Below are 14,266 nucleotides of genomic sequence, written 5' to 3'. Positions count from 1 at the left end.
AACTGGGGGCGCAGGCACTGTCAGATGTTTTTTCACCTTAATGCATAGAATGCATTAAGGTGATAAAAACATTTACCTTTACAACCCCTTTAAAAGTGTGTCTATGGGGATGTTTGACCATTCTTCCAGAAGTGCATTTGTGAGGTCAGACACTGATGTTGAATGAGAAGGCCTGGCTCGCAGTCTCTGCTCTAATTCATCCCAAAGGTGTTCTATCCGGTTGAGGCAAGCCAGTCAAGTTCCTCCACCCCAAACTTGCTGATCCATACTATATTGAAAAAAAATTTTTTGAGCCACCCCTCCAAATCATTTAGTGGATGAGGGATTATGCTGTGGGTTTTTTTTTTCAGGGGTTGTGCTTGGCCCCCTTAGTTCCAGTGAAGGGAACTCTTAAGGCATCAGCGTGCTGAGACATTTTGGGCAATTTCATGCTCCCAACTTTGCAGGAATAGTTTGGGGATGGCCCCTTCCTGTTCCAACATGACTGAGCACCAGTGCACAAAGCAAGGTCCATAAAGATATGGAAGAGTGAGTTTGGGGTGGAGGAACTTGGCTGGACTGGACTTTACCTCAATCTGATAGAACCCTTTTTGATGAATTAAAGCAGAGACTGCGATCCAGGCCTGCTCGTCAACATCAGTGCCTGACCCCACAAATACTCTTCTGGAAGAATGGTCAATCATTCACATAGACACACTCCTAAACCTTGTGTAGAGTCTTAAACGCTACAGACTAGGTCTAGGATGCCATTAAAGTTCATGTTCGTGTAAAGGCACGTGTCCCAATACTTTTAGCGATATAGGGTGTATACACACTACAGACACACATATATATATATATATATATATATATATATATATATGTGTCTGTAGTGTGTATACACCCTATATCGCTAAAAGTATTGGGACACTTGCCTTTACACGAACATGAACATATATATATATATATATATATATTTATGGTGTGGAGCCCTCTGACCGATACGGTTAAGGATGACAAACAAGGTTAACATAAACTCGCTTACTTGAAATGGACCTGAAAGTGTGCCCTGGTCTAACGTACGGTATACCAAAATAAGGGGGCATACCTTAGATAGAAAGTGGGTGATAAATGAAATGAATATGAATGGAGTGAAATGAGTACTCTCATGAGGAGTATGATGCTTGAGAAATGCCCTGAAAAAGGGGATGGGTGGGTGGGTATCGCGCACCGGAACCGACGAGGAAGACAGGCGAACGGGCTGGTTATATACTCCACCGGGCTCCTCCCATAATTTCAGGCCACCATACTGGCCTTTCTATTTATGGTGTGGAGCCCTCTGACCGATACGGTTAAGGATGACAAACAAGGTTAACATAAACTCGCTTACTTGAAATGGACCTGAAAGTGTGCCCTGGTCTAACGTACGGTATACCAAAATAAGGGGGCAAAAACATTCAGGTAGGGGTTGCATTTTATTGATCCAAGTTTGTTACTGGGTGAGCTCGACAAAGGCCTGGGTCATCTCCGCTTGCGGATTGGGTATGTAGCGGGCGAAACAGGTGGACCTCCATCTGCCCAACTTCTTGATAATGTGAGTAGGACAGAGGTGAAGGATACCCGGGAGTATCCTGACACGTTCCACCGGGCAGCGTTCAGAGGTTTAGTGAGAAATGGCAGAAGAGGACTAACTCCTGGTTGATCAGCCAAAAAGGGCCGACAGGCGCGTGAGAATGGCGACCGGGTACCAGCGGTTGTTGGACTTATAGAGGTGTATGTCCGAACCCGAGCCAAGCTGCTGCGTCTTGGAGACTGCTAAGTGTAAGACGAAATGGTCTTCGTATCGGACCAGGTGGTGCTCGCACAGCATGCGTGCTGTGAGGCTACAACAAATAAAACTCGCTTGGCCGTAAGAAGCCGTAGAAGGCCAGGTGTATGGCTGCTTGTAAATGACACTAATGTGGAGACCGAAAAGGTGAAGTGGCCAGGAAATCTGACATATTTCTAAACGTCTCCTGTGACAGGCAGTCGTTTTGGTGCCGGCCATCGGCTGGCGCTTTCTGGATACCGCGCATAACAGCCCGAACGGCGTGGTAAAATAGGAAGGGTACGGTAGGGTCCTGGAGGGACGTGAAATGTTGTACACCGGTCAGGTATAGCCGGATCGTATTAAAGGATAACGCCAACTGCGAGTGGCAGTAGGCAATGAAGGCTATGACTTGCTTGACACGGGACGTCTCTGTACTGTGATACGTGATGAAGTTGGTTAAAGGCCCTCCAGGCTGATTGATAGGCTTTGAGGGTATTGCGGGAAAGGGAGTGATCAAATGAGTTGGGTAGCCGCTAGGAGGTGAGGGGCTAATCCAGGGTCAGTTGAGACCAGTCCGGGATAGCTGCTGATGTTAGTCCGGCTCCGGGTACCTGAACGAAAACGAGACAAGGTTAAAAGCGGGAGAGGGCGTCCGCTGCCTGATTGACTTTACCGGGGATAAAGGAAGAATGGATGTTGAACTGAAACAACAACAAGAGCTGGACCAGTCGACGTAGGAAGGACATAACCAACAGAGAGGGCGCCTTGGCGCAGCCAGGAATTGCCAGTAACTGGGGAGGCCAGGGAGCTGCGAGCCAGAGGTGGCCAAAAAACAGCCGCAAGCCCGTGGAGGCCGCTGCGTCGGTCATCACCTGGGGCGAAAGGGAAGACACGGAGGGAATGAACAGGGAGACGCCATTCCCAGACGATAGGAATTCCTCCCGCATAGCAAGGACTGCTATTGCCGCGGGATCCAGGCTGAGGACTTGCTCTGGATCCTGTGAGAGGGACAGTAAAACCAATAAGTGTGACACAAGGCGCGACCCTGAGGGATGATGCGCATAGCGAACTCAACATGCCGTGTAGGGACTGTAGGTGTCTTTGGACGACTAGACTGGAGAATATGCGAGGATATAATATGCCCCTAAAGATGGCAGTTGTGATGGCGAGCGTTTGCCGTTGGCTATGGGCTGATGCCTCTGGATGCCCCGAGGTGGGGATCTTGCTGTATGGGCCGTAACGACAGATGGCTCTCCGTGCACTGTAAGGATAAGAAATGTTGAACGCTGGCTAGAAATAGCCTGGGCGTGCTACAGGAAGAAGCCAGTTGCGTGTGACAACATGATCCTGGTGCGGGACGGAAGCTGAACTCAACTGTCCTAAGGAAGAGACGGATAGACAGACAACAGTGAATGGTTTGTAAGAAAGCCACGGGAGACGAGAGGCCAATTAAGTGCTGCTGAAAATGACGTGTAGCCAGTTTGTGTGCCACTGAGAACGTGCTTGCCAATGAATGATTGCAAGAAGTTATGCTAAGTCATGAGCCTTGGCGTGACTAAGTTGTGTTTAAACATGTGCTTGCGACAATTGCCCGGGAGTTTGTCACTGGAGATGTATACGTAGTGACTGTGAGCCATTCGTGTTACCGCATGTGCACTGCGAAGACTACAGGAGTTGTGCTTGAACGCATGTTTGGATGCGTGCTTGCGATGATTGCAAGATGTTACCCAGGATGCGTGCTTGCCATGACTGCAAGATGTTATGCTAGGATGCGTGCCTGCAACTAATGCAAGGAGTTGTGCCAGGACTTGTGCCTGCAACGACTGCAAGGAATTATGGTAGGCTTCATGGGTAGCCAGGCCGGAAAAGACAGAAGTCCATCCGGTCCAACCAAATCAAAATAAATAAGGTATCACACAACCTGACACCCAATTCTACGCCCGCAGCTGATCCAGAGGAAGGCAAAAAACCCCCAACAGAGCATAGGCCAATTTGCTACAGCCGGGGAAAATTCCTTCCTGACCCCTCGAGAGGCAATCGGATTTTTCCCTGGATCAACTACACCTATAAATATAAGTACCCCGTAATACAACGTACATTTAGGAAGGTATCCAGGTCTTCCCTAAAGCAATCTATTGAGCAAGCCAGAAGTGCCTGCCAGCAATGACTGCAACAAGTTGTGCCTGGACACCTGCTTGCAACGATTGCAAGAGGTCTATGCTCAAATGCGTGCTTGCCATGATTGCAAGAGAACTATGCTCGAATGCGTGCTTGTAATGAGTGCAAGAGGTCTATGCTCGAATGCGTGCTTGCAATGATCGCCAGAGGTCTATGCTCGAATGCCTGCATGCAACGATTGCAAGAGGTCTATGCTAGAATGCGTGCTTGTAATGAGTGTAAGAGGTCTAAGCTCGAATGCGTAATTGTAATGACCGCGAGAGGTCTATGCTCGAATGCGTGCTTGCAGCGATTGCAAGAGGTCTATGCCCGAATGCGTGCTTGTAATGAATGCAAAAAGGTCTGTGCTCGAATGCGTGCTTGCAACGATTGCAAGAGGTCTATGCTCGAATGCGTGCTTGTAATGACCGCGATAGGTCTATGCTCGAATGCGTGCTTGCAGCGATTGCAAGAGGTCTATGCCCGAATGCGTGCTTGTAATGAATGCAAAAGGTCTATGCTCGACTGCGTGCTTGCAACGATAGCAAGAGGTCTATGCTCGAATGCGTGCTTGTAATGACCGCGAGAGGTCTATGCTCGAATGCGTGCTTGCAGCGATTGCAAGAGGTCTATGCCCGAATGCGTGCTTGCAACGATTGCAAGAGGTCTATGCTCGAATGCGTGCTAGTAAAAAGTGCGAGAGATCTATGCACGAATGCGTGCTTGTAACGATTGCGAGAAGTCTATGTCTGGATGCGTGCTTGCAACGATTGCAAGAAGTCTACGCTTGGATGTGTGTTTGCAACGATTTGCACGAAGTCTGCGCTTGTATGTGGAGAAAACAGCGAGACACGCCTAAACGAAGCTGTGTTTCCCTTTTTGAAGGCAATCTATAATGAAATGAGGCCGAGGAGCAAGGCCCCCCGGCAGGCATCCAAACATTGAAGAATCAACTGGACCCAAGCCGGGAAGCGGTATGTGACAGTGAAATGAGAGAACCTGCCATGACAGAGATCCGGATCGCCATGCCACAACTTGCGACCGAGCACGAAACGGATTCTGGAGCATGTACTGAAATGAGGCCATTCCTGGGGCACGCCGAGACGAATTTGGTACACCGATGTGACTATTCGTACCGGAACGTGATAGGTGAAATGAAATGAAAAACCCATGACAAAGACAAGAATCAGAGGACGAGCCTTTGAACCAAACAGATGAATCCTGTCTTTGGAGCATGTACTGAAATGAGGCGTAGCAGCTGGGCACACCAGAACGAATCGGTGCATAAGGAATGCGACAGGATTCGAATTGGCGCGTAATAAGTGACAGAAATGATATGCCATGACAGAGACAAGATTCAACGACTGGACTGATGGTTACAACAAAGAATCCGTCTCTGGAGCATGTACTGAAATGAGGCGTAGCAGCTGGGCACACCGGGACGAATCGGAGCATAAATAAACGCAACAGGATTCGAATCGGAGCGTAATAAGTGACAGAAATGATATCCCATGACAGAGACAAGATTCAACGACTGGACTGATGGTAGCAATAAAGAACCCGTCTCTGGAGCATGTACTGAAATGAGGCGTAGCAGCTGGGCACACCAGAACGAATCGGTGCATAAAAAATGCGACAGGATTTGAATTGGAGTGTAATAAGTGACAGAAATGATGTCCCATGACAGAGACAGGATTCAACGACTGGACTGTAGGTTACAAAGAATCCGTCTCTGGAGCATGTACCGAAATGAGGCGTAGCCGCTGGGCACACCAGGACGAATCGGTGCATAGAAGAATGCGACAGGATTCGAATTTGGAGCGTAATAAGTGACAGAAATGGTATGCCATGACAGAGACGAGAATCAGTGCGTGAACCTGCGAGTGATTCAGTCTCTGGAGCATGTACAGAAATGAGGCCGAACCCTGGGGCACTTCAAAGCGAATCGGTGCACCAGAGGTGCGACAAGATTCGCGCCGGAGCGCGACTAGTGACAGAAATGATTTGAAACGGTAGAAATGACTGGGAGTGAAATGATTTGACATGAGATAAAATAAGATACATAACATAACTGCATGAATGAAGAGACATATATTCGAACTGGAGCAGACAAAGCAAAACGTGCGGACTGCTTGCTTTGTCGTAACAAGCAGTCGGCTGTGAGTCGAACGATTCGACCGATACTAATAGAAATGCTCGGGCAGACGAATGGTTTCGAATGCCGTACCTGCGAATGAATCGCCTGACGTGGCGTAATCGAACGTGTCGAAAAGTGATAACGACTACATCGAAAATAGAAAATAGTGACATGCGTACGAGGGCCACAGTAAAACATTCGATTTAAAAGAAGCGAGCGGGTCGAGAGTACAGGGAATGTTGATGGTACATCGAAATACATAATTGAAAAGGGGATGCCGAAGCCAAACCTGCGACAGCCGGCCCAACGTGAAACGACAAATTCGATGGGTACGACGACACTCCGACGGCGAAACCCACGGACGCTGATGTACGGGAAGACGAGTTGTCAAGACGGAACGAATAACGCGGGAACTCACGAACAGGCTCACTGCATCTGGTCTGGATAGTCGGCCCTTGATGTCTGACGTATAAGATATCGCGCACCGGAACCGACGAGGAAGACAGGCGAACGGGCTGGTTATATACTCCACCGGGCTCCTCCCATAATTTCAGGCCACCATACTGGCCTTTCTATATATATATATATATATATATATATATATATATATATATATATATATATATATATATATATATATATATATATATATATATATATATATAGTATATATGTGTGTGTGTAAAGGCTGGCCTGTATTTGTGGGAGGAGCCTGAGAGGGCTATTTAACCCGCCTCCTCTGTCAGGGCCAGTGTTGCTGACATTTTCTGGGTAGATGGTCATCACTTCCAGCCACCTTTCTGAGCGGCGGTCGGCCGCAGCATGGTGTCGGTTCCTCGTCCGTCCTCCATCATCCCTGGGTTCTACTGGGGCCGCCCTGCCCGTCCTTCCTTGCGGCCCATGTTCCAGCTTCGTGGGGGGGTGTGCCGGGGGAGCATCCTCCTCCTCACACTCTCCCCTCAGCTCCATCTGGCCAGCATGCAGCCCACCAGCTTCTTGCGGCGCTCATGCCAGGGGGAGCAGGGGGGGTGGCATCCACCCATCCATCCGCCATTTCACACTCTCCCCTCAGCTCCGTGTGTCCAGCATGCAGCCCGCCCGCTTTTCCCGGTGCTCATGCCGAGGGGAGCGGGGGGGGGGGGGGGGGCGTTTTGTCCAGCCATCCATCACACTCTCCCCACAGCTCCGTGTACCCGGCATGCAGCCTGCTGTTTTTTTCCAGCGCTCAGGCCAGGGGGGAGCGGGGACGTTCGTCAGGCCATCCATCCTCCATCCATCCACAAATCTCCCCACAGATCCATGGGGTCAGCAGGCAGCCCGTCCTCTTTTCCCGGTGCTCATGCCGTGGGGAAGCGGGGGGGAGCTGTCCGTTCGTCGATCAGTCCATCCATCTCACAATCTTCCCAGCTCTACCTGGCCAGCGTGCACGCCTGGTGGGGGGGGGTTTGTTGGCCGCCCGCCTGCTCCTCTCCTCATGTATGTCTGGCTCATGAGGGGGGTAGGCCGTCGGTTTTTCTCCCGATGCTCACGGGCAGTCTCCCATCAGTGGCTGCTTTCTTCCCCACAACTGACATCTCTGTAGCTGTGTGAGTGGTTATCAGACCACCTACAGCAGCCATGGCAATGGCCGGACGCGAGGCCAGGTTTGCTGCCTGTACTTGTTGTTGTTCCACCCAACAAAATTGGGGCCAAAGTTCCTCACTCTATTGCCCCTGAAAGAAAAATGTCCCCCAAACCTGTTTACCCTGCCATGTTCGTGATCACTTTTCCCATCAACCTTACTCACCGGGCTGGCATCCACACCTATCGTCCATTGTATGCGGCCAAGAACTCATACCAAACCTTCTAACCCTCCCTATGTTCCGCATTCAACCGTTTAAATCCAGAAACCCCCACTGTAGCAGATGGCAGACGTCGGCCAAAACCCACTCATCGGATTAACCGGCAGACGAAATTGAACTTACCCAGCAATGAATGCAAAGTCCTCAACTGTACCTCGAGCCATCCCTGGGCCTCCGAAATCCCCTTCTATAGTACCTCCAACTTGGTCACCAGCAGACGACCCTCCGTAACCCCTGAAACAATCACAATGCCAAAACAAAATAGTACAATATCCTTCACATAATGAGAAGATCTCCACACACTTGCCTTTTCAAACCGTATCCCAGACCTCCTATTTAATTGTGTTCCCAGGGGACCCTCAAAGCACCCGTACATCTCACATTTTTTATTTTTTTGCGTCTGCAATCCCTACCATCTCCATCCTACCATTACCTGACAACCCCGCTGCTGCGCCAATATCCCCGAACTGGCTGGCGCACCGCCCGCTACTTGTGGGCCAGCATCCACCACCACTGTTCCCCGCGGAGCAACCGCCGCCGACATTGCACCCCCCTTTCCAACCCCCAACAAATCCCACAATGCAGCTTAAACGATAAACATTTAGACATTGTTTGACTTACCGGGCTGACTCCATCGCTGGCTTGCATCCCTGCGGCTCCTCCTCCTCACACACCGACAGCTCACTTTCCAACCTGTCGTCCTAGACCAGGACCGGTGGTGTCATCAGCCCCCCAGGCAAAGAGGTCCTGGGGCCGTGGAGTCCCTCCATTGTAGTACCCGTCTCACTCCCAAAGCTCTGCCTCCTGCCACGGTTCCACACATGCTCTCACATACTGTGACCTTGATGGTCAACCCCATCCTTCCACCGCCATCTTGTGCCATCTTGCGCCGCCCATGTAGGCCACTCACACCTGTGGAGCTCCGCTGCTTTTTAATTGATTTTTTTTTTCATTTTTTTGTATAAGCGGCCTGACAGCCGTACTAATAAGCCTCCCTTGCCGAGCCTTCCTCCCCGTACAGCGATGCAGGCAGAGGAGGTAGTAGTCCTGCAATGACATTAATGGATGGGAGAGTTTGCTTTGAATAATTAAAACAAATTAAATGTTTTTGGTTTGTGGTTCTCAGATGCAGTGAAGATCCGCTTTAACTTTCCAACCTTATTCTACTCTCACAGGTGGTTCGGCTGCTGTTGAAGAGAAAAGCTCAGTTGGACATCCCAGATAAACATGGACGGACAGCACTTCACCGAGCAGCGGGTGCAGGACACCTCAGTGTCATAGAGTTGCTGGTTCAGGATGGAGCCTCTCTAAATAGAAAAGACAGCCTTGGCCTCAATGCAATGCATAGGGCAGTCCTGCTGGGACATCTCCAAGTGTCCACTTACCTTCAAGAACAAGTGACATTAACTGAGGATGGACATCTAGAATGAAGCCACAAACCAAATAAAAAAGACATTGTCAAATCTGGAAATTCTCAACTCTAAATTTCTAAAGGTCAAAGCCGAATCAAGGGTACTCTAATCTATGAGAAAACTACAGCAAAGGTGTTGGACAGAATGGACACATTTGACTAAATCTGGACCCCTTTTGTTAGGTGTCTCCTTCATTTACTTTTGATAGACTTGACAGCATGTCACGATCTTTCTAACAAGTGCAGAGTTCTCTCAACTGGAAAAAGAAAACCAAGCAGCCTGACAAGTTTTATTACAATATGCGAATAAGTAGAAACAAAGTATCTTTTCGTTCTTTTGTCAAAGGGCAGAACTCCAGCGTGTAGATCAGTGGTCATCAACCCTGTTCTCAGGGCCCACTAACAGGCCAGGTTTGCAGGATAACTGAAATACATCACAGGTGATATAGTTTCATAGTTTCATAGTTCGTAAGGTTGAATAAAGACACCAGTCCATCCAGTTCAACCTGAGTGAGTGTCCACAATTGTCCCTATCCCTGTACATTGCATACTCATATTGGTCCCCACAATCCAAGTTCCCCATTCATATACTATGGCCAATTTTGGACAGAAGCCAATTAACCTACCTGCATGTCTTTGGATTGTGGGAGGAAACCGGAGTACCCGGAGGAAACCCACGCAGGCACAGGGAGAACATGCAAACTCCAGGCAGGTAGTGTCATGGTTGGGATTTGAACCAGTGACCCTTCTTACTGCTAGGTGAGAGTGCTTCCCCAAGGTAATACATAAAACCCGGCCTGTTATGCCCTGTACACATGGTCGGACATTCCGACCACAAAATCCATCAGATTTTTTCCAAAGGATTTTGTCCGAAACTTGTGTTAGATTCACACTGTCGCACAAATTTGTCAGAAAATCTGATCGTTCCGAAAGAGGTGACATACAAAATGTACGACGGGACTATGTAGAGGCCAGTAGCCAATAGCTTTCGTCCCCAAATTTATTCTGAGCATGTGTGACACTTTGTACGTCCGAATTCTATTCACGTGATCGGAAAAAGTCTGATCAGATTTTGTTGTCGGCAAATTTTAGGTTCTGCTATCAAATTTTTTCCGTCAGAAATTCCCGGCGGAAAAAGCCCGCTAGAGCCCACACACGATCAGATTTTCCGACAACATAATCCGATCGGACTTTTCCCGTCGGAATTTCCAACCGTGTGTACAAGGCATTAGTGGGCCCTGAGGACAGGGTTGATGACCACTGGTGTAGATGAGGGACGTTTAACCATTTAAAGACCAAATCTTTTCTGACATTTGTTGCTTACAAGTAAAAATCATTCTTTTCTGCTAGAAAATTACTTGGATCATCAAACGTGATATATTTTTGTTTTTAGCAGAGACCCTAGAGAATACAATGGTGGCTTTTGCAATATTTTATGTCACACCATATTTGTGCAGCAGTTTTTCAAACCCATTTTTTTTTTAAATTCACTTTAATTAATAAAAAAAAATAAAAAATAAACCGTATAGTTAGCCCAATTTTTTTTGTATACTGTGAAAGATGTTACACCGTGAGAATCTTGAGAGAATCGTGATCTTTATTCTAAGCAAAAAAATCGTGATTCTCATTTTAGCCAGAATCGTGCAGCTCTACTTCCCACTTTCCTTTTTTTCATTTTTCTTTCTTCTATTTTCTATCCTCTTACAGACTTGAGTCAAGGACATTTGTTGCTTACAAGAAAAAAATCATTATTTTCTGCTAGAAAATTACTTGGCACACCCAAACATGATATTTTTTTTTTTAACAAAGACACTTGAGAATAAAATGGTTGCTGTTGCAATATTTTGCGTCACATCGTATTTGCGCAGGGATTTTTCAAACCCAATTTTAAAAATTAAAAATATACTTTAAATAATGAATTAATTAATAAATAAATAAAAACTAAACCGTAAAGTTAGCCCAGTTTTTTTTTTTTTTGTATAATGTGAAAGGAGATGTTACACCGCGAGAATCTTGAGAAAATCGTGATCTTTATTCTAAGCAAAAAAATTTAGATTTTTAGCCAGAATCGTGCAGCTCTACTTCCCACTTTCCTATTTTTCTTTTTTTTTTTTTCTATTTTCTATCCTCTTACAGGCTTGAGTCAAGTACAATGAGGTCTATATCTTGGAACAGTGTTTTCTTAGGACCTTTTCACAGCACCCCAATCAGCTTCAGCTCACGTACTGAGATGACTGTCACTTTGCTTGGTGCATGGGACATCTGCTGGCCTCACATTCCATACCATTTCTGAACAGTCATGTATGTACAACCTGACTTGAAACGTATGTTTTGTAACATTGTAAAATCCAATAAACATTTTTTAATAAAAAGAATGAAGCCACAAGGCTTATCCAAGTCTAAAAAAAAAATTTTTTCGGTGATTAAAAGGAACACACAATCTACAAAACTGTTCTTTTACAATCCAAAAATCAGACAAAGATCCATAAATTAGACATGTTGTCCATTTAACGGCTTCCAGACCTCCCGCCCACAGTGTACTGCGGACAGGCGGCCCGTGCAGGCAAAGCCCTGTACTGGTAGGATACTGCCTGCTCGCAGGTTTAGGGGGCATGCATGCGTGCCCCCCTGCCAGCACCTACTACAGTCTGTCAGCAAGTTCCTGTCAATGATTCAAGGCTGGGACCTGCTGACTGGCTGTGTCCAATCACAGAGCCTAGAGAGACTGTTACCTCTGTACAGTGCCCTGTGTTGATTGTCAACACAGGGCTCTGTACAGAGGGAAAGATCTCTCTGTTTCCTATCCCTGCAAAGCAGGGATAAGAAACAAATAAATATTTACTAATAAACAGCACATTATACACAGATTACCCAAAGTTAGGCCCACATTTAACCCCTTGATCGCGCTAGATGTTAACCCCTTCCCAGCCAGTGTCAGTATAGTAACAGTGTATATTATTAGCACTGATTACTGTATTAGGCCTCATGTACACTGCTGCTGCTAAACGGACGTTTAGGAGCAGTTGGGCATTTTTTTCTACTGCCCCTGAACTCTCCTCTGTGTTATATTATCAGTATATGTACGCAGGGTCGTTTATAGTCGTTTCTAGGCAGTTGCGTTTAGAGGCTTTTTTTGGAACGCAAAAAAACTGGGTTCAGGAGCTGAGTTTAGAGACATTTCAAGCGGCAACCGCTTTTAAATGCTTTTAACCACTTGCTGACTGCCGGCCTTCAAATGAGGCGGCGCACCTATTGTGGCGGGAGGGCATCTTATGACGTCCTCCCATTTAAACAGGGAATGCGCGCGATCCTGCGCACGCTTCCCTGTTCCTTCGGTGGCGGCATGTCACGTAGACACCTCTCGCCACCGAAGAGGGTGAACAGCCATTGGGTATGGCTGTTTACCACGTGATCGGCCGTGATGAAGTCACGGGCGATCGCAGATGGTTACATCCCCACTGTGCATGGCGCGTGCGCACGATTGTGAGCGCACTGCGCATGCACGTTGGTGGCGGCGTGTTCCCGGGAACACTGCTCGTCACCGACACTTGTAAACAGCCATTGGCCGGCTGTTTACCCACGTGATTGACTGTGATTGTTTCACAACCGATCACTAAATGTAAAGAAATGTGAAAAACAGTGCAGCGCTTACTATGAATAAATGTAACATGTGACTGAATACAATAAAGCAATTGATCAAAAAAACTTCAGAACTGGTGATTCCAAAATTGAACATCAATAGTAAAAAAAATATATATATATATATATTGTGCAATAAACAAAAAATTAAAAATTAATTGGTTGTTAAACCAAAAAAGATGTTACTCAAAATTGGTGTGAAAGCAAAAAATTGTTTGAACCACAACTTGTTGCTGAAAAACACAAAAGTGAAAAAGTAAAAAATGTGAGACACAAAAATATGATTATGTGAAGCGAATCAAAAAAATCAAAAAACAAATCAAAACAAGTCCCATGCCTTGAATAAATGAAGTGATTTACAAGGCCCCAGACACGTGGAGATAAATGTTCATTAAGTGAAACATAAGTGAATAAAACGTTAAAGTTGATCACAGGTGTCTCTGGTGCAGGTGCTTGACCACGTAAATTCTTTCACTACAGCAACTTAAGTGAGTAATAAAGGCTTACCAGAGCAACCATTAGTGTGCGCGGATACGAACTCCCAAACGATTAGGATCGGACAAGATCGCTCCTCCGACACTCCTCATACAAACGGATGATTCGAATCGCCTTTGGGGGGCGGGAAGGTAAAACCTAACCCACACCTTCGGATGTTCCTTGAACGTCGTCCGTTCCGGTCAGTTCGGAAATTTCAAATTGGCATGTCACCGAATGGATGAAAAAGGGAAAAAAACGCCCAATCGTGTGATAAAGTCTAAAACACGTGGATTTTATTTTTCAACCAGATAAGCGTTGGAAGCTACAAATGACTCGATCGAGTCGCATAAAATTGATCGTAAAAAAGAAATGCTAGCAAAAGTATATAAGTAAATAAAAATAGCACGAGGTGTAGACGTATCTACCCGACGATCGTTTCGTCACAAATTGACGTCATCAGGGGTACGCCCACACCCTCGTGCTAAAGCTTTAAATAGCCTATGGGTAAGGTAGGGAGCCCTGCCATAGGTGCAGACAAAAACGTCCGTTCATGATCAGTTTAACCAACAAATGACCAGTCTCTTCGGACTGGTTACCATATAATAGAAAGGATAATAAAGTACAAAACGGTCTACGACCAGTTTGTTCGAGTAAAGTTGGAGTTCCCTCATAGTATAATGATGAAGCTCATATAAAAATGACTGATAAAAAAATACAAACATTCAATCCTGTAACAAATCACCCCTTTTTTTGGCCACATGCATTAATGGTGGCTATCTGGCTACATATATGTCCCAGAAATGGGTGGCTTGGTT

At 46.6% G+C, this 14,266-nt stretch overlaps 1 protein-coding gene across 1 annotated transcript in view; it reads left to right on the top strand.

Annotated features, from left to right (window-relative positions):
* The window catches only part of ANKRD65 (ankyrin repeat domain 65), an 82,207-nt gene extending 69,313 nt beyond the window's left edge, over positions 1 to 12,894 (top strand). The window contains exon 4 of the mRNA XM_077457573.1: positions 9,100 to 12,894. Coding sequence (XP_077313699.1) covers positions 9,100 to 9,354 — 255 coding nt within the window. The 3' untranslated portion in view covers positions 9,355 to 12,894. The remainder of the gene's footprint in view (positions 1 to 9,099) is intronic.
* Positions 12,895 to 14,266: the final 1,372 nt, after the last annotated feature.

This window comes from Lithobates pipiens, unplaced genomic scaffold (assembly GCF_037356315.1).
Source record: "Lithobates pipiens isolate NorthernLeopardFrog02 unplaced genomic scaffold, aLitPip1_a1.2 Scaffold_27, whole genome shotgun sequence".
In the NCBI taxonomy this organism is placed as follows: domain Eukaryota; kingdom Metazoa; phylum Chordata; class Amphibia; order Anura; family Ranidae; genus Lithobates; species Lithobates pipiens.
This window is presented reverse-complemented; position numbering and strand designations above follow the sequence as displayed.